At 50.4% G+C, this 27,756-nt stretch overlaps 10 protein-coding genes across 10 annotated transcripts; 5 read left to right on the top strand and 5 right to left on the bottom strand.

Annotated features, from left to right (window-relative positions):
* Nucleotides 1-4,006: 4,006 nt before the first annotated feature.
* BDV14DRAFT_195178 (ATP/GTP-binding protein) lies at nt 4,007-4,678 on the top strand (the record flags this gene model as incomplete). The annotated part of the gene is made up of 1 exon (XM_073772112.1): nt 4,007-4,678. The coding sequence occupies one exon, from the start codon at nt 4,007-4,009 to the stop codon at nt 4,676-4,678; it is 672 nt and encodes a 223-aa protein (XP_073633454.1).
* Nucleotides 4,679-9,613: 4,935 nt separating this feature from the next.
* Nucleotides 9,614-11,406, bottom strand: BDV14DRAFT_208190 (sugar porter family MFS transporter; the record flags this gene model as incomplete). Its single annotated transcript, XM_073775340.1, has 3 exons — nt 9,614-9,924; nt 9,994-10,812; nt 10,884-11,406. The coding sequence occupies 3 exons, from the start codon at nt 11,404-11,406 to the stop codon at nt 9,614-9,616; spliced, it is 1,653 nt and encodes a 550-aa protein (XP_073633453.1).
* Nucleotides 11,407-12,774: 1,368 nt separating this feature from the next.
* On the bottom strand, nt 12,775-14,099 carry BDV14DRAFT_195176 (Lactonase, 7-bladed beta-propeller-domain-containing protein; the record flags this gene model as incomplete). The annotated part of the gene is made up of 4 exons (XM_073772111.1): nt 12,775-13,301; nt 13,359-13,677; nt 13,730-13,770; nt 13,826-14,099. The coding sequence occupies 4 exons, from the start codon at nt 14,097-14,099 to the stop codon at nt 12,775-12,777; spliced, it is 1,161 nt and encodes a 386-aa protein (XP_073633452.1).
* A 375-nt stretch (nt 14,100-14,474) lies between these two features.
* BDV14DRAFT_208189 (putative glycerol dehydrogenase (GCY1)) lies at nt 14,475-15,573 on the top strand (the record flags this gene model as incomplete). Its single annotated transcript, XM_073775339.1, has 4 exons — nt 14,475-14,535; nt 14,591-14,683; nt 14,735-14,922; nt 14,989-15,573. 4 exons carry the CDS (start codon nt 14,475-14,477, stop codon nt 15,571-15,573), a joined length of 927 nt encoding a protein of 308 aa, XP_073633451.1.
* Nucleotides 15,574-16,043: 470 nt separating this feature from the next.
* On the bottom strand, nt 16,044-18,084 carry BDV14DRAFT_208188 (flavin-containing monooxygenase; the record flags this gene model as incomplete). Its single annotated transcript, XM_073775338.1, has 3 exons — nt 16,044-17,271; nt 17,319-17,727; nt 17,784-18,084. 3 exons carry the CDS (start codon nt 18,082-18,084, stop codon nt 16,044-16,046), a joined length of 1,938 nt encoding a protein of 645 aa, XP_073633450.1.
* A 474-nt stretch (nt 18,085-18,558) lies between these two features.
* On the top strand, nt 18,559-21,760 carry BDV14DRAFT_195173 (fungal specific transcription factor domain-containing protein; the record flags this gene model as incomplete). Its single annotated transcript, XM_073772110.1, has 14 exons — nt 18,559-18,577; nt 18,630-18,705; nt 18,755-19,235; nt 19,292-19,527; nt 19,577-19,835; nt 19,883-19,905; nt 19,955-20,027; nt 20,075-20,196; nt 20,242-20,355; nt 20,406-20,474; nt 20,522-20,663; nt 20,718-20,933; nt 21,000-21,644; nt 21,701-21,760. 14 exons carry the CDS (start codon nt 18,559-18,561, stop codon nt 21,758-21,760), a joined length of 2,535 nt encoding a protein of 844 aa, XP_073633449.1.
* A 468-nt stretch (nt 21,761-22,228) lies between these two features.
* Nucleotides 22,229-23,497, bottom strand: BDV14DRAFT_186801 (putative NAD binding Rossmann fold oxidoreductase; the record flags this gene model as incomplete). The annotated part of the gene is made up of 4 exons (XM_073770869.1): nt 22,229-22,759; nt 22,826-22,989; nt 23,045-23,156; nt 23,213-23,497. The coding sequence occupies 4 exons, from the start codon at nt 23,495-23,497 to the stop codon at nt 22,229-22,231; spliced, it is 1,092 nt and encodes a 363-aa protein (XP_073633448.1).
* A 1,017-nt stretch (nt 23,498-24,514) lies between these two features.
* Nucleotides 24,515-25,821, top strand: BDV14DRAFT_44433 (putative transcription initiation factor TFIID, 31kD subunit). The gene has a single exon (XM_073776783.1). The coding sequence runs from the start codon at nt 24,729-24,731 to the stop codon at nt 25,590-25,592; it is 864 nt and encodes a 287-aa protein (XP_073633447.1). The 5' UTR covers nt 24,515-24,728; the 3' UTR covers nt 25,593-25,821.
* BDV14DRAFT_44430 (uncharacterized protein) lies at nt 25,741-26,484 on the bottom strand. Its single transcript, XM_073776782.1, has 2 exons — nt 26,234-26,484; nt 25,741-26,164 (listed from the first exon to the last, which is right to left on the bottom strand). Exons 1-2 carry the CDS (start codon nt 26,355-26,357, stop codon nt 25,890-25,892), a joined length of 399 nt encoding a protein of 132 aa, XP_073633446.1. The 5' UTR covers nt 26,358-26,484; the 3' UTR covers nt 25,741-25,889.
* Nucleotides 26,485-26,751: 267 nt separating this feature from the next.
* BDV14DRAFT_195169 (rRNA-processing protein UTP11) lies at nt 26,752-27,683 on the top strand (the record flags this gene model as incomplete). Its single annotated transcript, XM_073772109.1, has 2 exons — nt 26,752-26,847; nt 26,916-27,683. 2 exons carry the CDS (start codon nt 26,752-26,754, stop codon nt 27,681-27,683), a joined length of 864 nt encoding a protein of 287 aa, XP_073633445.1.
* Nucleotides 27,684-27,756: the final 73 nt, after the last annotated feature.

Genomic DNA, 27,756 nt, shown 5'->3' with positions numbered 1-27,756 from the left:
CTAATTGAGGTGCGTCAATGCGTCGATTGCTTTTGAGCACGGGATATGTCAACGATAGCGGGATTGGTTGGAATGCCCAGAGGTCGTCGCGCGGGGGTCTTGCTTCAGACGCCTCTTCATTGTGGTCGATAGCGGCACCAAAGAGTGTGCGCGTGAAGTACTCCTTTGCTGGGGACGATCCACTAAGTAAGCGCTCGCTCGCCGGCTGAAGGCATTCCAGACAGACGTCTAGCAGGTTTGCCGGTGACTCCAGGAGTAGACACGCTTTCTCGACTAGGTCTCGGAGAGAAAATGGTGACATTGTGTCAGCCTCGCGGGCAATGGCTTTGAAAGCTTCACTGATGAAGTCAGGGGTATGGCGGGCAGCTTGGAGGATTGACTGGAGGAGGTGCGGGATGTGCGGTTTGAGAGACCGACGCAAGTGGTATGGAAGATTCTCCTCCCATGGACAGAGCCGTGCAAAGAAGATGACGTTCCCAGGTGTGTAGAGGAGCCCTTGTAGTAGGCCGTCTAGTAATTCCCTGGGGACAAGCCATTTGCCCACCGCGCTCGCTGAATGTAGGTAGCGGTGATATATCTTGCCCGGCAGGATAGATTCATTGTGCTCAAAACAAAATTGAAGCACGGTGATTATATTTGACTGCATCCACACCTGGTCCAATTGAGAAAAGTCCCCATCGACAACCAGGGCGCGAATCTCCTCCGGCTGCGAGGCCCAATCTGCTGAAGAGAGCTGAGCAACCACCAGTGGAGGGGGTACCTTTTCAAAAAGGGGTATTGTTTCTAGAGTATCGATGCTGCGTAGCCACAAGTCCAGTGTTTGGAATGATTGCACGTCGTTATTGCTGATGACGAATATCTCCTATCCCTCAGTAAGTTCAAACGGTCATTCCGTTAGAGTTGATACATCACCTACAGCAGCTGCGATGCCTTGCCGGCGAACTCCGCCAATTTGTGTCCGGACGTTCTGACTGAACCGATCCAGGGCAATGCTCGCTATCCATTCGTTGTTAATGCCCTCGAGCACGGTCTGGTGGCGTTGGCGGGCGCGGTTTGCCTCCTCTTTAACTTGTCGATAGGAAGCATCGTTGTTCCCCGGCTGGCCAACCCAGATGAATGTGTTTTGCCGGTGGCGATTGTACAGCTGGAATGTATTATGGTTAAAGTGCAGCATATACTGGGAGCTTGTGATATGAGTACAGTCGCGGGCGTTGTTCTGGCTTTGTGTATGTGGGAATGCAAACACAAGTACCTTGTTCCCAACGAGGGCGTCTTCATCCATTGCCATACGCTGCGGGATATAGATTGCGACGCTGAAGCGGTCATGAATCCGCAATATCATAAGTTTTCGATGGAACTGCGGAAACACGTTCTCAATCGTCTCAAACAAATTTCCAAGTCGATCCTCCGTACCAAAAATACGTTTCCACCGCATACCGGGGTAATTGAGATGAAACGGGCATAACTCATGTGGTCGAAGAATGTCGGAGCTAAGAAGACCGTTCATCACTAGAGCCGGAAGCCCAGTAGACGCAGGCAGCACTTGTAGAAGCCAATGCTGCTGTTCCACTGTGAGTGCAGAAAGGTCGAAGTAAGGTAAGAACTCTGACAGCTCCCCCTGCCTAGTCCTTCGACACCAGTCGTGGACGAGACCAATCATGCGAAACTCGGAGCAGCCGTGCGGTTGGGACAAGATGGTCTCAATAACCTCCCGCGAGTCCAATCCTTTCCAGGTAGTTTGTGCTGCAATGCGCCGTTGAGCCTCTTGTTCCGCAGCCTGGTGTAGTATATTGAGTATGAAAGCATTGCTGGCTCCTTCCTTGAGGGGTGGTAGTTTTGTGAACCTGTCGTCGATCCGTATGCGGTTTCCATCGACGCATAGCGAGTGTAGCCGGTTCAACTCCTGGCACTCGTTGCTGAGTGCGCCTTCTTCATTGCGCATGGCCCATTGTAGGAATAGATTCTTCACGCGACCAAGGCTAATGCTCGTATAACGGGCAAAGTACTCGATCCGGTCATCAACTGTGATTTTGTCACATGAGACGGGCGGCCGACCAGGTGGATATAGAGCTGGTTCTGACAGTTTCGTTGGAATAAGATCAGGGTCCCAGCAAACAAAGACTAGCGAGTTGAATTAGTCTAGATTTCCGTAGAGAAGGCGTAGCTTCGTGGATAGCTTACAGGTATCCCCATCAAGGTCTCCGCCAGACATTTGGTCCGCTGCAGGACGATCACCCTTGACCGAAAAAACCACACAGTCCGTCATATGCGAGAGCTCTGGCCTATTTACTGCCTTGAGCTTGCGCAAATCTCCTGGATGGAGGCAAGGGTTTCGCGTGACGAGAACCTCGCAACCACTGATTGTGATCGGGCGTCCATTGCAGTCGTCGGTCACGCGCAGAAAGCACTCTCCTTCCTCTAGAATCTCTCTAGGATCACAGATACCAAACAGTAGCCTGGATTCTGGCACGAAGATTCGACATTTCTGAGTCTCCCTCTTGTTCACCATCTTTTTGTATTCGGCGGAGATAAGAGCCCGAAGAGTGCTTGATACCCGCTCGATGCCGTGCAGGACAAGCTTCTCGGCCACGTCAAATTGATCGAGAGAGCACAGGAACTGGAATGCGACAGAGGGGTTTGTAAGGGACTGGCGCAGCCGATCAAAGTGAGCTCCTTGCTTCCGGAGGAGCACCTCAGTCGAGACGCCAAGTGCGCTTAGCAGCAGTACTATATCGTCATTGAGGTATCCGTAAGTGTAGGGCTATCGTACGTCAGCAAGCGAGGACAGTATATGGCATATATTTCATACCTTGGAATGCTCGACCACCGCAAAGGATTGGTCTGTAGTGCCCGAGAACTTGCGCATAGAGTCTCGAAACCGAAACCAGTACTCTTTAGGCACGGCAGGCTCAAGTGCAACGACTCCCTTGTACCCTTTGAATCGGATTTGGAACACAGAGGGATGATAGCGCGTGTTGCGACTGACGATGGATAATTTTTGAGACAGAAGCCTGGCAGCTTTGGGGCTGATCAAGCCACAGCCATCGCTAAAGGTGTATCCATTTCGTTCGAAATCGTCAATATCATCGTACCGGCCATCCGGAACTTCTATGACTGCGTTGCATGATGAGAAGAGCAGGCCAATGCGCTTAGCCTTCTTCGCAACAGTTTTGATCTTAGAGAAGTCGCCGAGGGATTCAATGAGCGCTGAAACCTCGTCCTTTGGCCCTCGCAGGAGATAGCATGAGCGCGATTTTAGTTGGCTTGAACTGTGTCCGTAGAAGCTGTATAATTGACCGTTTATTGTGACCCCTTGTTTGAGGAGTCGAACGAGATAGTCGCCTGTGTCTCTCGCAGTGAATGTCTCCCACTTCCCTTCATCATTCAAATGGCCTAGCCGGAAATCAGCAAAGGAAAGATGCAGTAGTGAGTCGGGTGAGCAGGAGCTAGTAGCGCGATTAGGAACTAATCTGATGATCTTGAGGTCGAGCTTGCGCGTTTGTGCGTTGGAGACCAGTTCCAGCGATTTGATCCATCGGCCAGGGTTCGTCACTTGAGACTGGGGTAAGTTGGGAACCTGGAATGTCCATTCATAATCAATTGAACAGAATGCTGATTGAAGGGTGCTAATGAAAGAGCTGAGTTTCTGTGGGGCCATGCTGTGTGTGGTTGAGTTGGTGAAGGACAGAGGGTGAATATGGCAGTGAAGCTGGGGGAAAGAGTGAAAGGAGTAACACAACAAACGTTGAAAACAATTGAGCCACCCTCTGCCCAAACGTCGACTGATTGTTCTTCCCTGTCTGCTACAACTATATGTGACCGACGTACATGTCCAGGATCAGCTTCCTTTGCCTCCCTGTCTCTCAGAGCGGGGGTCCTGCAGCCTCTGTTTGCCCTCTGATTCACGACCGTTTTAGGTTTCTGGTGGTATGCAAAGATCTTCGAATGTCCAGTCCGTTTCTCAATCTAACCATACCATATCTGCCTGCAAGTTCCAGCTCCCAACATGCAGCCGATTTCCCTCTACATCATCGGCGCCCAATGCACCGGCAAAACAACCCTCGTCCGCGTCCTCCAAGAAGCCATCTCAAAACAACATCCATCCCTGCATTTAAAAACCATTTCAGAGGTAGCACGACATGTCCTACAGAAACACCAATTCACGCGCGATGATATAGCCTACAATCCGCCCCGAGCGCTCGAGCTACAGCAACTGATTCTAGCCGCCCAGTACGCCGAGGAGAACAGCCCTAGCCCTACCGACGTCGTTTTGAGCGATCGCTCCGGAGTCGATCCCATCGTCTACGCAATCAACTACGGGCCTCCTCAATCCCGAGATCTGCTCGAGGACTCTTCTGAATGGCATTATCTCAGAGACCGGATGAGAAAGGCGTTGGTTATCCTTTGTCCGCCGCAGCAGGAGTGGTTGAAGGATGATGGGACGCGGTTAATGAGTAGTACCATGGCAGAATGGGAACATACACACTCGACATTTATTCAGGTTCTCGAGGAAAATGAGATCCCGTTTCAGGCTATCCCTCGGGAATTGACTGGTCTGGGAGAGCGCGTCGAGTTTGTTCTGCGTACGTGTACTGGGCTTTGGGAAGAGAACAGTCTACAAACATTGGGTGTGTTCAAAACTGGCATCGTGAAGGAGCTTCATGTTCATGCTCTTTGATTTCTGGTTCTGCTGTTGATTTTATGGACTCTACTGTCAAACACTGGAAGAGCAATATCTCCCTGAGTAGGCGGATGTCCTATAATATCAATTCGTTGAAAGCCTGTCGTTAAAATGCTTTTCTTTCGATCCATGGAAGTCACGTTTCCTAGAATTGAGTCATCAGTTTGATAGCTCTCAAGGACATCGGAAGAACTCCAATATTCTCCATCGTCGGCATGGACTTTAAGAGCGTGGACGTGATAATCCATTATTCTCAGCTTGCAACGTCCATGTAAGCAAGTACTAGGGCCACACAGCATTACTAGTATTGCTCAACAGAGCTTTCCACGGTTTCAGGGAGACTATCAGTCCAAATGTTAAGAGTAAGCTCAGACTTTAGGAACTCTAGTGACAAAGGAGCCCGGTTCGCCAAGTCCTAGAGACTAAATGTTAAGGTCTGAGGAGACTACTGCAAATTCTCTTGTGCAATCAGGTAAACAAATTAATCTAGGTAGTAAAGGCAGAAGACGAGTAGCTCCTTCTCATATTAGCAAAGACGTGGTACCATCCAGCGTAGACAATAGGTATCCAACAACCAGATACTATCCAAAATGGTGCTCTGCAGCCTCCTTCGAAACAACCCCGGGCTCTCCAAGGCGTAGGAAGCTCCTCGGTGTGAAAGGGATTGGTAGTATATCGAAATAAATTGTCAATGATTACCTCGAAGTGGTCGGGATCTGGTTCCCTGTAGCATGACAATCAGCATGGGGCTGTCGGATCAAAAGGGATAAGGATGATGTACTCTTTTACCGGCCAATATCTCGGTGTGTAGTCACCGCTAAAGTTGTTGAATTGGGTTCGCATCGTCTCGTTATCTGGCCAGGTTTCGAGCATTGCCCGATGCGTGAAATTGTTCTGGTAGTTTCCCGGCTCGAACCACCCTCGTCTTGAAACGGCATCACAGCGCATTGTGAAGTTGTAGGGGCGACTGTGTAGCCTAACTCCATCTTTGTTCACTCTCATGCGTATCCAGAGTCTCCCTACGATGCTTTGGGCATCTCGAGTGTTCTTCCAAGGAACCGAGTAATAGCTGCCGCTGGCACAAACTGAAAATCCTAGAACACTATTTTCAATTTGTTTTCAATTTGCGTCGTGAATGGCCTGTTCCCGGGACAAATCTCTGGAAAGTCTTCGTCGACCTCACATGTAACATTGGTATCCATTCGAACTGCGTGTTCACGAAGCACGCCGGTTGTCGTTCCGTTAATGACTGACGATGTAAAGAATGTTGAATTATTGTCCGCTATCATATAATACGCAAAGATGTTCGTCTCCTGATCCGAATCAGGGGTATAAAATGCACCATTCATCTCACGCCAGATATGAATCTGAACGTCGTAGGCTCGTACATCTATCAATTTATTTGTAGTCCGTTGGACCACTGTGTTCTGTGGACAGTGTGCGAGCAAAGGGGGTTCTGGGTCTTGGCCAACGACCTTCACAATGGCTTGAATTTTCTCGCAAGTTGTATCATTATTGGTAGTAAGGATAGGCGTGTCATTGCACGTCAAACCCGTTTTTGATTCTTCTTCATCGATCAATAGCTGCTTCAAAGGTGGCTGGATAGCAGCTGTGATTTTGAATGAGCCAACATCCCTGAAGTAGGTATCGAGCTCAACTCACCTAAGAGAACAAGAACAATAGCATAACCTAAGTATGGCGATCGCTTCTGTGTTTTTCTATCCTCCCACAGCGCTGTCCAAAAGGTCGGTGTGTACGATCAGCCCTTTTACGCCAAGGTGAACATTTGCCCAACGTTCAACTTCCTCTGTCCGGTCTGCTTCCTTCGCTGCGTATAAATGACAGCGCCATAGCCAAGGAGGGCAGACACAATCGGCACGGCGACAACGGACGCGAACCCGTCGAGAATATCCGTGGCTACGCGCCATCGATTCATGTGCCAGACAGCGCGCACAGAATATTCTCCTAGTTGATTGATGCATGAGAGCCGGAACATCATAACAACCGTCAGGGCCCATGGAAGAATGAGAACAATAGTATAAAAGAAAAAGAGCCACAGTGCGCGCCTGTGGTAGCTTAAAGCTCGACCGATCTTTCTTCCGTGGAGAGAATGTGGTTCGTCGCATTCGAGGAATTGTTCGAGCTCGTCATCCGAATGCGAGGTATTTCGAGCACGAGATTTTCTGTTGCTCTGTCCCATTATGTGTCGGTTGGTTGTCTTTCGAGGAATCACACCCGCAATCCCAGGGTCCAGCTACAATTAAAAGCTCCATGACACATATGAAACCCTGAGATCGGGCAAACTCGGCCTCGCTATGTGAACCCTGATGATGCGGGGATGGGTCTTATCGCCCACTGAAAAGTCAAGAAATCCGACCCCTGTATCACACCCAAGATCGCGCATGATTCAGCCTCGTTTTTTGTCTTATATCCGTGCTATTATTGGAGGACTGAACGCAGACAACCTTAAACCATCCAGGACCCGTGCCACTGACCACGAGGCTTCGGCGGCTGGAGTGCCCCGGAGGCAGGCTAGACATGTTCGCGCCCTCCTCTTTTTGGCTGCCCTCAAAGAAGCGATATATCGCTTATCGATCCTAAACGTATTCAGCCACAACAGGCAGACACGTAGGCATCCTTCGCGTGAGCCTCGCTCTCCCGCCAGGGACCGGACCGCCCAGGGCATAATTGCCACGTGACCGGGCAATGGATCACTCTTTTTGTTAAGAAAAGCGTATGACATTTGGAGAACAGTAAAGTCTTTGATAAGAATCACACTGAGTAGTTGGCTTTGACAGAAGGGAGAAGACGGAAACCTCGATAAAGTGGTGGTTGGAAAGAAACCACAACATCGCTCAGACGACAGGATCGACCAAGCCACTCGATAGTAGAACCGGTCAATCGTGGAATGCTGGGACCCTGCTATCTACTTGCGGTAAACATCCTCAAGTATGTTTGCATCGCCTCTTTTGATTGTCTTGAGCGCCAGCGCCGCGAGGAAACGCGTCCCTGACCGCTAGTCAGGGTTAGCGGCTTGGTTGACAGGGGCTGTCCAGAAGACAGGTAGAAGTCATGGTAGGTACCAGCCTACTCCGCCATTAACCCCAACGTTTGGTTCTCTAAAGCAGGTACCTAGATAAGTTCTTGACATATTCTTTGCTCACAGCAGGCAACGGGCCAAACAATAAAGCCAGATTATACCATACTCGTGTTGAACATGGACACCAACAACAAAAGTGCCTTTCTGACCAAACTACCCCTGGAAGTCCGATTCCAGATCTACAAATTAGTCTTTCTAAGGAAGGTCATTGGTATTACAAGGGATGACTCAGAGGTACCTCTACGACACTGTGTCTGTCACGTCGAAGGCCAAAAGTTTCACTGGTTTATTTGGCAAGCGAAAGACAAAACTGCATGGAGTTACTGTGGCACGCATACTAAGGATCCGGCTGATACGCACCCGCGTCTTCCACTTCTTTTGACGTGTCGCCAGATGTATGTTGTCTTCGGTTCTTAGCGAGCTTTTAAGGCCAGTGTTAATTATTTCCATGACCGGACTTTAGATATACAGAGGCTGTAGACGTTCTCTGGTCTTATAATCCCCTCCATATTCAAATCGAAACCGGCAAGGACGATTTTCGAGTCCTCTCGGACTTCCAACACGCCATATTACCTCGTCAGCGTGATTCTCTCCGGCTGCTTGAGGTATCATTCTTGCATCCGTATGTGGGTTGCTGGCCTCAAGACCTCGACGACGAATGGTTCAGTGGGTGGTCAAGTTTCTGGGATGCAGTAAAAGCAATGCGTGGCCTGGTGCATATCAAAGCTTGGATCAAGATGGAGCAGGAGGTAGGAGGTAATGTGATGTCTCCTGAACAGGAATCACGGCTTTTGGGTCCTTTGATGGATTTGCATGAAATACGGGACTTCCAGGTCGAAGTAACGTGGCCTCCAAATGACCTTTCCGAGAGCTTGCTTCGTGATGCTGCATTTTCCCTCACGAGAAACGATGCGCAACCGCCTGGTAAGCCGACATATTGTGATGGGGACTCCGAGAACGATGAGGTATCGGATTGCCGCCTGAGTCTTTATATTGATGAGTCGGATAATGATATCCTTAATATTTCAATGACAGGGGGGGAGTAAAGGAATGGTTACAGGTTTGGGCTTGAGCCCGGCGAATCGTGTACCTTGATTGCAGGGCTGCGTTTAGGTCTATGTTTAGTATATGTACGTTCACCTTCTCAGAGGTCCTTGCCCTGCCTTGTTCTGCATTCTTCCATGAGAAATACACTTGATAGTTCATATTCGAGCAGGTCAAGGCCTAAACAGTCACTTTATTCAAGCATCCGCCAGCAGCACAGTCGAAGGCTGCGGTACAAAGTTCTCATATAATATCATCAAGCCCAAGGAGAACACTAATTTAGATACACCAACCTAGCATCCGCGAATATGCCACAACAAAGACCAATTAGGTTCCCACGGGGACGTGCGCGGTCCGGAAATTGGTAAAGAGCTAGGGGCTGCGCGTCGGTCACTGATGACGAGGATATCTTGGGAGCTGGGTCTGATCCGGTTGTTATTGAAGCAAAGGGCTTTGGGTCTACCGAGTATAAAATACATTGATTATGGGTATTTTAGGTATGACTTCCGGCCTTCGTTTGGCTAGGGGCAGACGACATAAAAGCTTAACTCTTCTTGACACCAAGTGACGATCGCATATGCCAGTTCTCTTCTACGTTTCTGGTATATCTTTTTTTTTTCCATATCTCTTCTGTTCATCATTGGATTTAGTCGTGAATTCCATCAATTGTCTAGTTTTTGCCAGGCAGGGGACCATTTGTACATGTTTCATCCCTCAATCCCGGCACACTTCCAGAGTATCGTCACGAAGTAGTATCGTGAGCAGTTAGACTAAACCCGCCGCTTAATTCAAACACCCCCCTCAACCCTCTCCCTCAAAAGCTCCCTCTCAATAGCCCTCCTCCTTTCCCGTTCTCTCTCACTAGAATTATCCTTAAAGACCGCATCCATATCCTCGAGCGAGCGCCCCATAGTCTCAGGGACAAAGAAGAATGTCCAAATCCCTGACATAATACAGAAGACAGCGAAGAAGACGTATGCGCCGTATCCGGTGTCCTCGATTAAGGGGGGAGTGATGAGGCCGATTATGAAGTTGTTTAGCCAGTTTGAGCAGGTTGCGAGAGCGACACCTTTTGCGCGGAGGGAGGAGGGGAATATTTCTATTAAAGGAAATTCGTTAGTAAGTGGACTTGTATAGTTGGTATTGTTGTTCGGGGTATGGAACTTACCAGAGGGGATAGCCCACCCGACAGGCCCCCATGCAGCCCCAAAAGCAATCATATAGACCAGCAAAAACGCAGCGCTAACCCAGCCCTCTGTTTGATGAGCCGCCCAATTAGAGCTAAACAACCCAACCAGAACCGCAATGACGATATGCGAGATGGACATGGCGGCTGAGCCACCAAGCAGCAACTTCCTTCGACCGACTGTATCCATCGTCCAGATTGTCGTAGAGCAACCGACTAACTGAAGACAATTAAGCACACCAGACATGATAAGCTGGATATTCATATCGAACCCCATTGTCTCAAATAGCGTCGGCGAGTAATAGATCAACGCATTAATTCCAACAAACTGCTGGAAGAACGGAATCATAATACCGATATGCGTTCTCCGCCAGTATCCCCGCCTAAAACAGTCCGCGAAAGAGGCAATCTCAAGTAAGATACCATTCTTGGCTCCACCACCTTGCAGATTAGGATGCCGCTCGGCATTCGTCTCTCTGTGAAAGCGCACTTCAGCTAGAATATCCATGTATTCCTGGCGCACGCGGCGGTCTGTCGTCGGTAGTTTGCGGAGACGGCTAAGTGTCTTTAGGGCTTCTTCGTTACGGCCCTTGGAGGCGAGCCAGCGCGGTGAGAAAGGGAGGAAGATTACGCCCGCTGCTAGGATGAAGCCGGGGACCATTTGCAGGAGGAAGGGGAGGCGCCAGGACCATTCGCCGGCCATGTAGCGTGTGCCGTAGGTAATCCAGTAGGCGATGACGATGCCGAAGATGATGCTCCATTCTTGGAGAACGAGAAGGGTGCCGCGGCATTCGGAGGGACCTATGTAAAAGAAATGGTTAGTATTGCACGTCACTGAAATCAATGGACCGGAAGAGAGATGGGAATCATACTAATCTCCGCAATGTAGAGTGGCGCAACCATAGACAGCATACCGACCCCCAGTCCACCAACGAACCGCGCAAACGTAAGCATGCCATATTCCACAGCAGCAGTCTGCAGAATAGACCCAATAGTAAAAACCGCAACAGCAACAAGAATCGAATACCGACGCGAGATCTTATCGGCAATCCAACCTTGATTCAATGCACCGATCAATGCACCAAGCTCAATCATAGCAGTTAACAGACCCTTCCAGAAGCCGGAGCCTGCTCCGCCAACCCGTGGAAAGGTGTCGAGGAACTGCTCCATGACGAGGATGACAGATACGACACCTTGGTCGTAGCCGAAGATGAAGCCACCTAATGTTGAGCAGATGGCACACATCAGCACAAACGGGTTGTAGATGAGACCTTGCAGACCGGGAGGGCCATAGGGCTCTCGGTCTGCCGCGAGGTCTTCGGCATGTTGGGAGGAGCCGTGAGCAGCGACGTCAACGGCGTATTCCTTGAGTGAGTCTACCTTGTCGTCGGCCATTGTCTCTCAGGAAATGGAATCCAAGGGGAGAAGAGAAAGAGAAAGTTCATTCGGACTGGATATCGGGTACCCGGGGAATAAGGGGGTCACTACTCCATACTTGTATTGCTCCCGACACCGAGTCTGATAGCCAGACGGCCACCTGTCTCTCGCTTGCCACACGGTAAATGGCGCAGGCTAACGCATTGCGGTATAATGACATTGCCCTAATCGGGGGTAGACCCCAAGGTCCGCCGGGCTTGGGGTAGCGGGTATACCCCACGGGCATGGAGACTGGAGCCTGGAGAGTGTGGATGACGACAGATTTGTGAATTGTGGAGAGATTGCTGGTAGTTGCTGACAATTGAGAGGGCATCTAAGGGTTTCGAGTGTCGGATAGAACCGGGAGAGAAACGATCTACATTGTCGGCTTTTGAGAGATGTTGATTTGTGGGGTTGAGGATGCTACGCTGGACGGAGTACCTCCGTATGTATGACAAAGCTGTCTTCATACACGAGCTACAGGCTTGGGATATACAAGAGCCGAAAGGTTCATGTGTTCTAATCGCAGCAGTCAGAATGACCACTCTTAAAGATCGTGCTTGGTTCCCGGTTCAGTGGCTGGGGACGAAACCTTCAGGCACCGAGTACCCTCGGACCCCCGAGCGTGGGGTGTACCAAGACGGACCCGTTCAACCACGGCATCTTTCCGAGTTTATTCTCCCCGGAGTGTTGCCGCGCTGTTCGGGGACAAAGCTTGGTTGCGGCACAAGTCAAAGCTGTGCAGTAGCCGAGCCCGCCACGGTACCTGGTTTCCGAGTCGGTTGCCGTTAAAGAGGGGTGCGGCCACGACTTCAATTGCAACTGGTAAATATCATCAGCAAGACTGGTGATAAACATTATGTAGAGTATATCCACATGTTCCACGTCGTTACAATTATCAAGTCAGGTTTGGACATCCCCAGAAACCGGGGGCGTGCCGCTCGCGTGGGTCCGGGGTCATATATCGGACGTAAACCTGGGGATCGGCCGTAATCGGGCATCGGATTAGACCTCGTCGGCCTTGTTCTAATGGTTTTCAAGATCGGATGTATTTTTTTTTTTTTTTTTTTTTTTTTTTTTTTTTTTTTTTTCTCAACGGTTTTCTGGGGGTGGACCTACATTCTATTCTAGTCCGATGTTGTTGAGATAAACTTACACTCGCTTCTAAGGCTGTAGGAAAAAGAGATGTTGTGTGGGTACAGGTTCTGTCGGACGTATGGTTTAATCAAAATTTCTCGGGCCCCGGGTGGTGGTATATACTCAAGACACTCTGGAAGAGCAAACTATCAGATTCCAATCTCAATCAATAAACACTCATAAAGAATCTTCTACATCTACATCTATATTCTATAGCCAAACAGCATGTTTAATCCCACTCTCAAGCCCCTCATTAAGCCCAGCAACCAAAGTCCAAACGTTCCCCCTCTCCCCACTAATCTCGTAAACCTCAATCCCGCCTCCTTCCTGCCCACATACAACCATATACTGCCCATTATCACTAAGTCGCATCCCCCGAATAACATCGACATTTGTCCGGACATGCTTTACACTCTGTACACTCCGCCCCTCATCGGATAGAAGAATAATTGCAATGGCGTCGCCGGGTGGTAGGTCCTTGGGAACATCATTTAAATGAGGCTCGCGCTGTGCGATGTGGCGCTCCCATCTGTTGCTCACGTAGAGCACGTTTGGAATCTTAGGGTGTAGACAGATTTCGGAGGAGTCCATCATGAATTGATGGTTTGGGTGGACGTTTGGCGGGATAATGTTTGGTGCGAAGTTCTCGATGGGTGAGATGGACTGAGCGGGTGCATTTGACAGGTCGAAGGCGAGGACCGTATGTGAGAGCTCTCCAATGATATACATTAATGGCTCTGCATCTAGTTAGCTCTGAAGTATCTTGGTGTCTTGGAAGTTGGAGCAGAGCATACCATCCGGACTCAAAACACCATGTCTTGGCCCAGTTCCAGGCGGACACTGAAGCCATCCCGAGATCTCAAGTTTACCACCGTCTCGACGAAAAATCCATACGCGGTCGGAACCTAGATCTGGGGCGTAGAGATTTCCTTTCTTATCTTCGAGAACTTGGTGTGCATGGCATTGTCGTTGTCGGCCTTTGTTTGGCCCGTGGCCTAGCTCTATAAATGCGTATGGGAAATCAGGAAGGATCTCCTGGCAAGGAGCGTCTGTAAGCAGGGGTGCGTTTTTAGTTGGCTCTATGGGATATATAGCAATGGAGCCACCGAGGTACTACTCGTTAAACTGTTAGCAAAAAGGGAGAGGGCGTGGACGGGGGACTTACAGTAGCCAGGGCAATTCCAGAACCATCCCGCAGCGTAGCGACTGTTCAAGAAAATCAGTTTAAGCCAATGTTTGTGGTCCAGGCTAAAGTACATACAGTGACCAGGTGCGCCCAAGGTCGGCTGCTGGCTATTAATTGTGCATGCTTCTCTTGCGTGGTCAATTTCAAAGGTATACAGAAGACCGGCCTCATCGTCTTCAGAGAGTCCAATCAGACTATCAACGCCGCCTTGCGAAGAATCAGGCTCAACCCAGGAAGCATTGAACGGCGCCGGATAATTTGCAAGGATACGCAATTCCTTCTTCTCCACGTCGAATTCAACGGTGGTGAAGTCGGCCCGTTCGCCTGAGAGGAGCAGCTTGTAGGCCATACTAAGATGAACTTTTAGAGAGAATTAGATGCAGGAGCTCCAATTCAACTAGCGCGGCATACTCACAGTGAAAACACTTGAAATAATCCGCTACCCTGGATTTCTTAGCCCGATTACGCCGCGCAGTGCACATCTGGGGCAAAAGGATCGGGGATAAGCGCAACACTAGGTACCTTAGGGTTATAACATCCGATCGGAGATCTTCATTCTTTTCACCCGATCCCACTCTGTTCTCCAATTACGTAGTGGTGGACCCTGACATACATTGAAATGCTTCAATTGCCGCCTCTAGAGCTTCCCCTCTTCGATAAGTAATTGCTTCCAGGCACCCAATCTTCCTCTAACTCTCTTACCTACCCCTCCATCACTATCACAATGGCTCCTCCCACACACTTCAAGCTCAACACTGGCGCTTCTATTCCCGCCGTTGGTCTCGGTATGATTGCGCTTCCTGCTTGCTAAGTACTAATCAATAACTAACCGATGCACAGGAACATGGAAGTCCGAGCCCGGTGAGGTCGCTAAGGCAGTCGCATTCGCGCTCAAGAATGGATACCGCCATATCGACGCCGCGCTGATTTATGGTATGTTCGCACAATGGCAGACCACAATCTCCCTAGACTAATTGAATTCAGGCAACGAAAACGAAGTCGGTCAGGGTATTAGAGATAGCGGCGTCCCCCGCAAAGACATCTTCATCACCTCCAAGCTCTGGAACACGCACCAGCCCAACGTCAAGGAGGGACTGCAGAAGACACTTGATGCGCTCGGCACAGATTACCTCGATCTGTACCTCATTCACTGGCCCGTTCGGCTTGTCCCCGTAAGACCAAGTCCACAATCTGCACTTCTCCCGCTCAGCATATTTGTACTAACTGAGAACAACCAGAACGAGACTTCCGACCTTCTCCCCACAAACCCCGACGGCAGCCGGTCCGTCGACCGCTCCTGGAACCAAAGCGAAACATGGCGCCAAATGGAAGAAGTCTACAAATCGGGTCTTGTCAAGGCCATCGGCGTCGCGAACTGGTCAATCCCCTATCTCGAGGACCTCCGCAAGACATGGACTGTCGTCCCCGCCGTGAACCAAGTCGAGCTTCACCCGTTTCTGCCTCAGCATGAACTCCGCGAATATTGCGAGAACCTAGATATCCTCTTAGAGGCATATTCACCCCTCGGATCAACGGGCGCACCGATTATGGAGGACCCTGAAATTAAGGGTATAGCTGAGAAGAATGGTGTTTCTGGTGCGACGGTGCTGATTTCTTATCATGTTAATAAGGGGGTTGTTGTTTTGCCCAAGTCAGTTACTGAGGAGAGAATTGTGAGTAATCGGGAGGTTGTGGAGTTGTCGAAGAGTGATTTGGAGGTTCTGGATGGGCTTGCGGCGAGGGGGAAGGCAAAGCGGATTAATACGCCGTTGTGGGGGTTTGATTTGGGGTTTGAGGATTGGTATGGGCCTGTTAAGAAATAGATTAGTGGCATAGACTACAAAAATTCGAGCATATATGCTGAGATGCCTTTGTTTGTTGTTTTTTTAGAATCAAAGTATAGAGCTCTACCTGATCTATTGGCACTATAGGATTTTAAAGTAAAATACTAAAACTTGACGGCAGTGGAAATTATAGGTGGATATTAGCTATGAATACCTCAAAAGGCACACGAGCAATTCTGAGAAGTGGCAACAACGAGTCTGGCTTGATCTCAGATATTCATCTCAGTCTAGTCGAGCAGTGTAGTCTCGTCAACAACTCTACATATTTGAGGACTTCTAAAGGTTGTAGGCTCCACGACTGGAGGCTCAACACAATTCCAGTTCTCGGCCAAAACATGCACATTATCACCTGAATTGATCTACTGTACGACAAGGAAGGAAGCATTATGTAACAAAGAAATTTGAATGAATTGCACAAGGTCATCTCTATCTTCATAACATAAAACAGTCTAAACAGTATAAGGCGGCAGCGAAACCCCCTCCTTCAAAGCCTTCAACCTCATAGCCAACAACTTCGAATGAAACCTCGTATACGGCAAATATCCAACCATAAGCCATAACCCCTTCACACCCGTCTCCCGATACGCAGTCTTAAACTCGCCCTCCTCATCAATACCCCAGATCGGACCGCACGAGTCCGCAATCTCATCACCCAGCGTAGCGCGCACAGAGTCAATGGTATTCGAGAACCCCGTCGCAAAGACAACAAGGTCGAATTCGCGCTCGCGGCCGCCGTTGAGGATAACCTTGTTCGTTCCCTCACAAAAACGCTCGATGAAGCCTGGTTCGACCTTGATCCCGCCATTGATTATATGCTCGCAGGCGCCGGCGTCAAAGTAGAACCCGCCATTACGGGTTTGGCCAAGTGTGGAGTTTCCGGTTCCGCGCTGGCCGCGCCATGTCCGGAGGCCCTTCGCGTGCAGGGCATCGAGGAGGGGTCTATCGAGGTCTTCGAGGACTTTGGCGTTGCGGCGGGCGAGTTCCTCGCCTGGTCCGATGGGTGTTGCGAAGGCGAGACGGTCTTGCTCTTCGATGTCGGGGCGGCTACCTTCTGCGTCGGGGCCGTAGTTGCCAATTGCGCGGGGCACAGAGTGCGTGAGGGACATGATGTATGTTGGGGAGCGCTGGAGGAGGGTTACGTCTATGCCGCGCCGGGAGCAGTCGAAGGCTGTGTCGAAGCCTGAAGAGGATGTTCCGACGACGCAGACTTTCTTGCCGATGAAGTCGCGCGAGCTGTCGTGGGCTGAGGAGTGACGGATTACGCCTTTGAAATCGGCCATGCCGGGGATGGAAGGGGTCATGGGGACGCCGCAGAGGGAGGTGGCCATTACGACTTGGGTAGGGTGGAGGGTTCGGGTCTCTTTGCTGCCCTTGTTGATTGTGACGGTCCACTTGCCTTGGGCATCTTGTTCGGCGTGGGTGACGTTTGACTGTGTCCAGACGTTGAGCTCCATGGCTACGGCGTACCATTCCATGTAAAGACCCTGCTTTTGGGCGGGGGTGTACGAAGGCCAGTGCTTGGGGTAGGGGAAGTAGGGCAGGTCGTCGGCCCAGTGGGGGAAATGGAGAGACAAGTACTCGTAGCGCTTCTTCCAGACATCGCCGACTGATTCGTTGCGTTCGATAATGAGGGTGTCCATGCCGAGTGCTTTGCATCGAGCGGCAAGCGCCAGACCACTATTCAAGGTTAGTATTGAAGGTAAGACCGTAGAAGTAACACTCACTTTTGTCCACCACCAATAATCAGCACTTCAGGGTTGGCGGCGTCAACATCCTGAGCTCTTTGATTCTCCCAACTGATAGAGCCAGTCATGTGTTCATCAGCGGGAGGAAGCTCAGGAAATTCTTTGAGCTTCTCAGCAACTGTGTGCATAGTATAAATCTTCCAGCCATCCTTAGTGAGAATAGAGTTGATCACAGCGGAAGCCTGAACGAGCTCTGTTTCAAAAGACACAACGAATTGCAGCTGAGCAAAGTCGGGGTAAGAACGCGAAACATTTGGTGAAGGCGTAAGGAACTTGAAGTTCGTAGCTCTAGTTTTAAAGAAAAGGTCGGTGGCAGCCTTGAGAATCGCAGGCTTGAAGTTGAATGTGCGGTAGTCCCAAGTGAAAGCCAACTTGTCACGCCAGACACCTGCAAAAGTCAGATACTGGTACATGCCTTTTAGTTCTATGATATTCAATACTTACCATAATCCCAGAACATGTTGGTGAATTCTTGTGCGTCTCCTCCCCTCATGGCCTCTGAGAGGCGTGCCACGATGCTCCCAGCTTCCTTCTCGGCATTGCAATCGGTGGGTACCTCGACCCCAAGCACATCTGAGGTTGGCAAAGCATGGTTGTACTTGAAGTCGTACATGAAGTCGTCAGCCACAGGAGACTTGTCTGGTGTAGTAGTGTCCAGCTCATTGACAACGACTTGGGCCTTGAGGTCCTTGGAGTCGACCTCGACATGACTGTTGGCAGGCGGGAAAGAGTTTATGGTGGCCATTTTTGCTGGTGTAATAATTAATGCCTTGCGATATGGTATCTTCAAATTCAAGAGAAGCCTCCTCTTTTCTAGTCTTCTCGATGCACCCTTCCATCCCCATGGTTCGGTATGTCCGATGGATCGGAGATAGTGGCGCATTAGGTCATGGCCACTCACGTGACCGGGGATAACCGGACATCCCCCACAGACTCCAGACTTCCCCAGATCTTGAGAATTCCCCGACCCTCAGGCCATTGCTCCTTGCGTCTCATCTCCGAGAACTCCGCGCTTGATGACTTGCATTGTATGATGCCGAACATATCAAGGCCGGTCAATGTTCATAGCGACGTTGAGGCCGACAACGGCCCGAGGCCGCGAAAGAAGCAACGACGGCAGCGGCCATCGCACAGCTGCGCAGGCAAGTCGATCCCCGTTGATATCGGCGCAAAATTGAGGCGTCACTAATACCCACCATCAGAATGTCGCAGGCTCAAGATGAAATGCGATCGGCAGGGTGAGTACCGGTCACACCGCAGAAGTTGCTTGCATGCCAGCTGAAGTTTCAGAGCCGTGCTCAAACTGTGTCCGCCGCCAACGGGTTGAATTTTGTCTGAAGCCTTCCAACAACGAAGAGGCACTTTGGTCCGTGCGTCAACATGGCAGAGTTGTACTGAGCTAACCTTTTTCAAAGTGAGGCGCCAGACGCGCACTCTGGGCAAGAGCCGGATGCCACACAAACCCGGCAGTCACGACCCTCTGTCGACGACTTCCAGTACCGATGGGCTGCACCGTTGAATGCAGAGAATCACTCTACTCGGCAAGAGCAGCCCCATGGTCAATATGAATTATCACCTAGACACGTCCCTAGCCAGCCAACGACAGCGGAGCAAGAGTACCCTGGTGTGTCTAACAGTACCCCAGTGCACCATAATCAGGGCCACCCAAACAACCTGAACGGCTTTGCATTCTTTGTGCCTAGTGCTCCGCCTCAGACAGTGCAAGACCCTTCCTCGGTCCCCTCGGGCAGTACGACGGCACCTTGGCCCAACAATGCCACTCAGCCAGGCGTTAATGCTGGCGACGAAGGCGGCTCTCACGGCACATTGATGCTTGGTAGAGGAGGGCGCTCAAAGTATCTAGGCCCGGCTGCGGGCAGCGAGTGGCTTAAAGATGTATGCCACCCTACCTCTCGAGTTATTGGACGAATTGACAAACTAAATCTTGCTAGTCCGAAACTCAGGTTGTGCCAGACTCACCGTCGTTTACACGTGCCCCCTCCCCAGTCCACCATCAACCATCATTTCCCCTTCAGAGCAATCATTTAGACTTTGGCGCTGCACCCATTGCGTTTCCTTTCAATGGCTCGGCGGCTCGCATAAGCACCCGAGATCTAGTCTCGCATCTACCTCCGAGAGAGGAAGCGTGGACTCTGGCCGAGTCGTACTATCGATATTGCGCTTGGCAGTGAGTGTTCCCATTCAATATGAGCATACTGCGTCTGCTAACTTCTCAGTCACGACGTCGCTCCAAAAGCCGCCTTTCAGAGAACATTCGATCGTGTATATACGCTCTCCGAAGGTGGCTCGCTATCACCCCGTGTCAATCCTCAGGAGATAGCGCTCGTCTTCATCATTCTAGCCCAAGGGACCATGTTCAACATTGAGATGCCCTACTATGATCCATCTGCCGAAGAATGGCTCCATCTCTCGGAACGGGCGCTGGTCGAAGGAAGTTTCTTGTCCCACAATATGGTCGCTGGATTGCAAACTCTAGTGAGTCCTGGTGTCGCCGCTGTAGCCCGGTCGCTAATCTTCTATAGCATCTGATGGCTCATCTGCATCTGTGCGTAGCGCTTTGGAAAATATTCTTCACGTTACTCACAAATCTTTAGGCAATTGGACAAAGGCTCTCGCGGTGACACGGCCTGGCCGCTTTGGGGTCTAGTCATGCGACTGATCCAGGCAGTAAGTTCAGTCAGCTTGTACTATGGAGGAAGCTAATGGCCAAACAGATGGGTATGCATCGAGATGGCGCCTGTTGGAATCTTCCTCAAGACGTGGTTGAGGAAAGACGCAAGGTGTTCTGGGAGTGCAATGCTGCTGATAACTTCCAGGCACACTGTTTTTCAAGACCGTATGACCTTGACAACTTTCCTCTTGCAGTGTTAACTTCTGATAGGTCTGCCATTAACCCTGAGCATTGCGACGTCGCATTTCCTTCAGAGCCAGCGAACTCCACCGGCGAAAAGAGCTATTCTATTCTTCGATTTGAACTTTCCCAGCTTTCATCCGAGTCAGTGTTCTTGGTCTTTTGGATGTCATTTTTAGCTAATCAGGGTCTAGAATCCTCAACATGGCGATGAAAGTGCGTAAACCGCCATATTCCCACGTCATTGACCTAGACCTTCGGCTGTAAGTGTCGTAACCCATTATCTATTATATTAATTAATTATCTGTAGCTGCGAGTTTGAGCGCAACCTCCCGTTTTCTTTTCGCTGTCGAGCGGCTTTGCTGGCAATGCCGTCTCGGTATCCTCAATTCCAGACCGCTATAGAAGCGTCTCCAGACCCGTCGCGCAGGTCAATGACCAAATCATTCCAAGTTCGTTCGCTGAATCCTTCTATGGAAGCCCGCGACTTAAACTGACTCAACTAGCAATCGAATCTCGCGCTGAATATCTGCGAAACCATTATCAACCTTCATCGTCCTTACTACGCCAAAGCACTATACGAAGACATTGATGACCGCCTCAAATCTGTATATGCGCCGTCATTCATGACTGTCATAGAACGTTGCGCAATGATTCTCGCCATTGTCAACGACATACATTGTCGGTTTCCCGCTGTTGGCACTAGACAGTGGAATTTCTGGGTAGGCGCACACTCTTTATTTTCGCCAGATAAACTAGTCAATCTAATAATTCCATGCTCTGGTTAGTATCACGTCTTCGGCTCCGCCCTATGCCTAGGAACTCTGGTTCTCCGCGACCCAGGAAACCCAATGGCCACTTTTGTCCTCGCCCAACTCGACTTGGCTATCGACCTATTCACATCCCTTATACAAAATGGCGCGAATACACCGCGATATTGTCGAAACCTGCAATGGCTCAATAAACTTCGCTCCAAGGTTTCATCCAAGATTTCACTAGCATCGACCCCCGCCGGCCAACAGCCCAGCACCACCATCAACCAAAGAGAACCTGGTTCTAGTCACGATCATGTAACTACCTCCGAAAGGCCAGGAACAGGCCAAAGACAACAAGAAGCACCAAGAGAGCACAGCGAAGACGAGGACGAGGACGTAGAACTCCTCGGCTGGCGTACGAGGCTAATTGAGCGCGCTGGTCCCGGGCAAGACCGCCATAAAATACGAACTATATCCATCGCCGCAACGACACCGAACGGCACTCATGTCGCCAATGCCGCCGCGTACCAATCACCTGGGCAGATACCTTCTCGCTTCGGTCTGCCTCTCGACAGTGCCAATGCTCTAGGTGGTCTGAGCTTGAGGAATGCGAACCCGGATCTGGCGATGCCCGGTGCTTCGTTTCCTTGGGTTACGCCTGATTCTACGGATGGCTTCGTAAGTTGCTTTCGCTCATGTAATGGGCTATGGCATTTGCTAATGTTGGTAACTAGTTGAATGATTTCTGGGACCCGATGCTGCTGCAGGATATTTTCAATCCTACTCAAGAATAGTGAAGTTGAATGAGATATGAATACTTGTCTGCCTGTATAGCTGCCTCCATGTGGTCCTTCCTAAATGTATAGTCTAGGAGCACGTTAGTACCAGGACAATACTCTATTTTTCATCTCAATAGCATTTTGCTCATGGATCCATCTGGCACCTAGGTTCCTACCTGCCTAGAACCTCGTTCCTTCCTAAGATAGCGGCAAAGGTTGTACCTTCTTAAACGGGTGGTTGCGCCTTCCCGCATCAACATCACTAAGGGATCGCTCCTTCCTAAATACACTAAAGGGTTCCGCGCCTTCCTTATCTGATGTCGTTCATTCACTACTATATGGTCTTTGCCTGCTAGATTCGGGAATAGCTGTCAGTTAGGTACCTAGGGTACCTAGCTGTTTCTTAGGTCGTACACCAAACACCGGAGTAAGAATCTCGGAGGGAATTGCATATCATTCTATTCTTTGTCATATAAGATCTATTTATTTAGCCTTATCATCCATAATCGGCTGCCCCCCCTCATCAAAATAAACCGGCACCCCATTCCTAAACGAAAACTGCAACGCCGTCGCAATCTTGGCCGCCTCGTACGCGTCCTCGGGCGTGCATGTCAAACTCGCGCCATCAAGAATACTCTCCGCGAATTCCTTAAGATCATTAATGAACGACCGATCATAGAGCACAAACGCGTCGGGCGTCGTGGCAGTGCGCACACCGTGCCCATCGCGGACTTCAACACGGTTAATCGTTGAGTTACCATTCACAATAGAGTGGCCCTTTGTCCCGCAGATACGGGTCGCGCCTTCGAAGCCGTTTGTGAGTGTGCGGCCTAGGTGGGTTGTGAGGATTTTCCCGTTGGAAAACTCGACGAGGCCCCAGCCGTTATCGGCGTCGCCGTATTTCTGGAGGTCGCTGTAGACGGCTTGTTGGCCCATTGCGATGACACGGGTGACTTGTTTTTTGGGGTTCGGGATGTTGGTTTTTACGTTTAGATAGTAGCGGCCTATGTCGATCTGTATCACGTACCTATGTTAGATCTGCTTGAGATAGGTAATATTGGGTTAGGGAAGGGAGCTTACGTCGTGCACGCCCATGTCAACAAAGATACCCCCTGACTGGGCGGAGAAAGTAACGAAGAAGCCTGTTGGATCTTGCTGGTCAAGGCAGGTTGTTTCGACGGCGTGGATCTCGCCCAGCGAGTTGCTTTCGACCATTTGTTTTGCATGGCGGTATGATTCATCATCTGCCACAGATCAGCTTTGAATAATTAAAGAGATGGAAGGCTAGCATTAACGTACATCGTCGACAAAACGGAACCAAAAACTTCAAATGCGACTTTTCGGCAGCCTTTGCAAGAACCTGCTCAGTCGTCTCAACGTCCACAGAGATCGGCTTCTCGCACATAACATGCTGCCAACAGTTAGCACCAAACCATCCCCTCACCCTAGAAGCACATTAAAACTCACGAGCCCCAACTCCAACCCCATAATAATCAACGGCGCATGCGTAGCAGTCGCCGTAGAAATCAATACCGCCTCGGCACCACTATTCCGCATACAGTCTTCCGGGTCTTCGGAGAACTTCACCGATGACGGCAGGTTCTCAGCCGCCCACTCTTCACTACCAGGCTTTGTATCGCATGCCGCAACGAACTCGATGCGAGGCTGTTGGTATGCGATTATTTTGGCGCGGATGGCGCCTAGACGGCCCAGGCCGATTAGGGCTAGTTTTAGGCGGGGGGCGGAGGACATTGTGATTGCGGTTGGGGAAGGCTTAATGGAGGATTAAGGGTAGAGTTGCTTGGAGGTAGATAGGAGTTCTTTGTGACTGAGTTTTTATTCTATATATTTTGCATCTCTACCTATGTAGCTCTTCTCCGATAGAGTAAATGGCGGGGTTAAGTCCGATGGGCTCCAAGCTTAGGGCCGATTGTCCCCGCAGACGGGGGTTACGTCCGATGCCCTGCACGTTGGACCGGTCATCCACACTAGGACATGAACAACACCCCGAACCATCGGGGCCTCGTGAGGTGGAATTGACTTGGGGTAAACGTGGAGTCGTGGACAGACCTTGTCAATGACGTTGGGTGCCATCTGCCAGTTTGTAGGTGCTTGGGCTATGCTATAGCATACGCCATGCCCCAAACCGCTGCACTTCATACTCCTGCCCCTCTATAAACCAGTGACTCTCTATTAGGAGATATATTGCCGAACTTGAGTGAGCTCGTTGGTTTGCGGCTTTCTGTCTGATATCTTACCAACTACATTATATTTTCTTTCGGGCTCTTTGCCGTTGTAACAGGCTGAAGGATGGACTAGGCATATTGCTAAGCTGGATATTTGCTTGTTAAGTCTAAAGCTAGGTGCTGCTGCACATTCCCTCTATCTAGCTATGTCGGTCGTTCCTTCCTTCAGGTGCACATTATGAAGGCGCACAACAGGAAGGCGCGACCTGTTTTACTCTTCTGCGACTATATATATTCTCAATGTTAAGCCGTATGCTTGACCACATAAGGATATTTACAGATATACTACTGAGAGAAAGTCTTTCTGCAAGAATCGTTTCCATGGTATAATTGGATGTCTTGTTTGACCAAATATTCTTCGAACGACCTTAAAGGTTTGAACCCATGAAAGCAATGAGAAGTAGATGAGGCTCAGCCTGGGGGCCCGCTAGCCGGGCAGCAGTTTGCTTAATCCGGACTAGCGCGCAATCGGCAGAATCGCGAGCATCTCCAATTGTCGAAGACGAACCGCAACCATTCACTTTGAAGCTTCAACCCACTCCCTCGCAATCACTCAATCCTCAATCATCGCAGTCTGCTCTGGCGCGCAATTTGTCCGTGAAGTTTACCGCAACTGCGCCGGGATTGCTGCAACAAACCTTCGCACTTGACGCGACCGACAACTCAACTCCGACCTACCCTCCTCTTACCTCCTGCCCTCTCGCTCTCAACCACCACACATCCAAACGCCCATCAAGATGGCCTCACCAGGCCAATCCCAAGCAAACCCCTCAACACAACCACTTACACCCCCGGCCGAACCCCAAACAAACAATGCCACAGCCACGACCTCCGCCCCTTCACAACCCTCCCAACCAACAACCACAACAGCCCAAACGGCACCAACACCAGCCTCCCAACCCGCTCAGATCCCATCAACCTCCCTAAAAGATTCCGGGAAATCACGCCGCCCGCGCGACGTCCGCCTAATCCACATGCTCCTCGCCGCGCAAGGCGTAACAGCATACCAAGAGCGCGTGCCGTTACAACTCCTCGATTTCGCATACAGATATACATCCGGTGTCCTTCAAGACGCCGTACATCTCACTACAGAAGGATACGCGGGGACAGATGCACCGGGTGGAGGAGGGGGCAATCGCGGCCCGCCAGAGGTTAACTCCGTAACCCTCCCTGCGCTGCGATTAAGCATTGCGTCGCGACTACACTATCAGTTCCAGACGGGGCTGCCGAAGGAGTTTCTTATGGATGTTGCGGCTGAGAGGAATCGTGTTGCATTACCTGGTGCGACCAGAGGGTTTGAGCAGACGCCTGGGAAACCGGCTGCTAGTAGTAGTGTGCTTATGGGTGGGATGAGGTTGCCGCCGGAGAGGTTCTGTCTTACGGGTACGGGGTGGAAGATGAGTGATGAATGGGAGAGTGAAGGCGAAGAAGAAATTCCGCTTGTTGAGGAGCGGAATGAGGCTGGTGCTGCTGATGCTGGAGAAGAGGATGAGGGTGAGGGAGACGACGATGATGAAGACGGTCGGATGGAGGATATTTTCGGAGAAGATACGGCTATGGGAGATGGTGAAGACGAGGACAAGGACATGACGGATGTGTAATCTATATACCTATGGCGTTCGATATTTTCTAATGGTTCATTTTGGGGCTATCATGCCATATCGCGCGGTAAAGGAGAGATTGGGTCAATTCTAGTTCCAAATCTGTACTATACACAATAAACCGCATTCCAGCTCGATGCAATATGCTACAATCGAAAGTAAAAGAGCCAAAGTCTCAAGCTCAGCTCAATCCCAAACGCCAAAAATTCCCTATGTATACAAAACAAGCATAACTCATCCACGCCAATACAACCACAAAGGACGCTCGCAACGACATCGAGATCTCGACAGGCAGTATCACCGCGCAGCCTTCTTCGCCTCAGCGGCCTCCTTCTGCCGTCTCTCATCCTCCCTCATCATGCGAATAACCTCCTCTCTTCTCTTCTCAACCCTCTCCAACTCCTCATTCTTGAGTCTCCGTCTCTCCTCATGACCAGCGAACCACTCCTCCCTTGCTTTATCTTCCTCCTCGGGCTTTGCATGCTCGACCATGCACGAGTTCATGGCTAGGCGTTGGGCGCGACAGACCCATGTTGCTGTTACGGTGCGGTTGACGGCGCATTCGGCGAAGGCTGCACATACATTCTAACATTAGCGCTTGAATGGGGAGGATATGGTAAGAAGATTTAAGGGTAAGAAACCTTTTATTTCCGGCGCACAGAGCGCCCGTACGCGCTTGTAGTATAATTGCTTGACTTCTGCTTCTTGGGTTGCTGAGAGGGGGAGAGGGTTGCGGAGGTTGTATTTTTGGGATTGGGAGGACATGGTGCTTTTTTATTTGATGTTCGCATTCAGATTGTGAATATGGAGATTGTATTTTCAAGCCAATTGGGATATTGAAGGAGGATGTAGAGGGAAAGAGTGAGGTGTAATGGGATGTCTTGGTGGTGGTGCCAGGTGAGGTTCCGTCCGACGGAGCTCGAGCTGATTTTAGTGGACTCATTCCGCTCCGCAGTCTTCCCGGCCAGACTTTAATTTCTTCAGACTCCGAACTTTTTACTACTACAACAACGCAACTACTCTACAACCACACCCCTCGACTTTTCGGCCCCAGAGTCTCTCTCGTCGAAGAGAAGGGCTCCTGTTGATCCTTGAATTCTTTATATTCCAACTATCCTACCTCTAGCCCGTCCGAAAAGAACAGAAAAAAACCGCCGCCATGTCCTCCATGCGCAACGCCGTCCAGCGCCGCAACCACCGCGAGCGTGGACAGCTCCAGGGTAGAGAAAAATGGGGTATCCTCGAGAAACACAAGGTGCGTATACCAAATTCCCACATCCAACCTTCCCATCCCCAGGTTCTAATTTTGGGTTGAATGAATAGGACTACTCCCTCCGCGCAAAAGACTACACCCAAAAGAAACAAAAAATCAAGCGTCTCGAAGAAAAAGTCCGCGACCGGAACCCGGACGAATTCGCCTTTGGCATGATGAGCTCGCACTCCGGCGCGAAGGGCAAACACGGGACTGGCATGCGCGACAGTGCAACAGCACAGGGTCTCTCTCACGACGCGATTAAATTGCTCAAGACGCAGGATGCCGGGTATCTACGGACCGTTGGGGAGAGGGTTCGACGGGCGCTGGTTAAAGCTGAGGAGGAGGTTAGGGTTCAGGAGGGGATAAGTGGGGTTTTGGATGGGGAGGAGGAGAAGAAGGAGGAGATGGATAGTGAGGATGAGTGGGATATTGGTGGGCCTGTTGAGAAGAAGGCAAGGAAACTGGTCTTTGCGGATGATCGGGAGGATCAGAAGAAGTTGCGACGGGGTTTGGAAGAGGAAGATGAGGATGAGGATGAGGATGATGATGATGAAGAGCAGGAAGACGACTCCTTCGGCGCGCAGCAGAAGAAGTCAAAGTCTAGAAAACAGCTCGAGGCTGAGAAGAAGGCTATGTATGAGGTAAGACGGGCGCGGAAGATGAAGAAGCGTGCGCTGGAGGCGAAGCAGAATCAGCTCAAGGCGTTGCAGAAGCAGTACAATGATATCTCCTCTGCAGAGCGTGCGCTCGATCTGCAACGGGCCAAGATGTCGAATTCTGTGGGTGGTGTAAATAAGAATGGGCTGAAGTTCAAGATCAAGGAGCGGAAGAGGTGATTTCTCAGAGCATTTTTTGTTCTACAAATGAGTTATGACGGTCTGGAAAAGTTGTTCAATTCGTCCTATAGAC

Source organism: Aspergillus stella-maris (genome assembly GCF_047715825.1).
Source record: "Aspergillus stella-maris strain CBS 113639 unplaced genomic scaffold BDV14scaffold_2, whole genome shotgun sequence".
In the NCBI taxonomy this organism is placed as follows: domain Eukaryota; kingdom Fungi; phylum Ascomycota; class Eurotiomycetes; order Eurotiales; family Aspergillaceae; genus Aspergillus; species Aspergillus stella-maris.
This window is presented reverse-complemented; position numbering and strand designations above follow the sequence as displayed.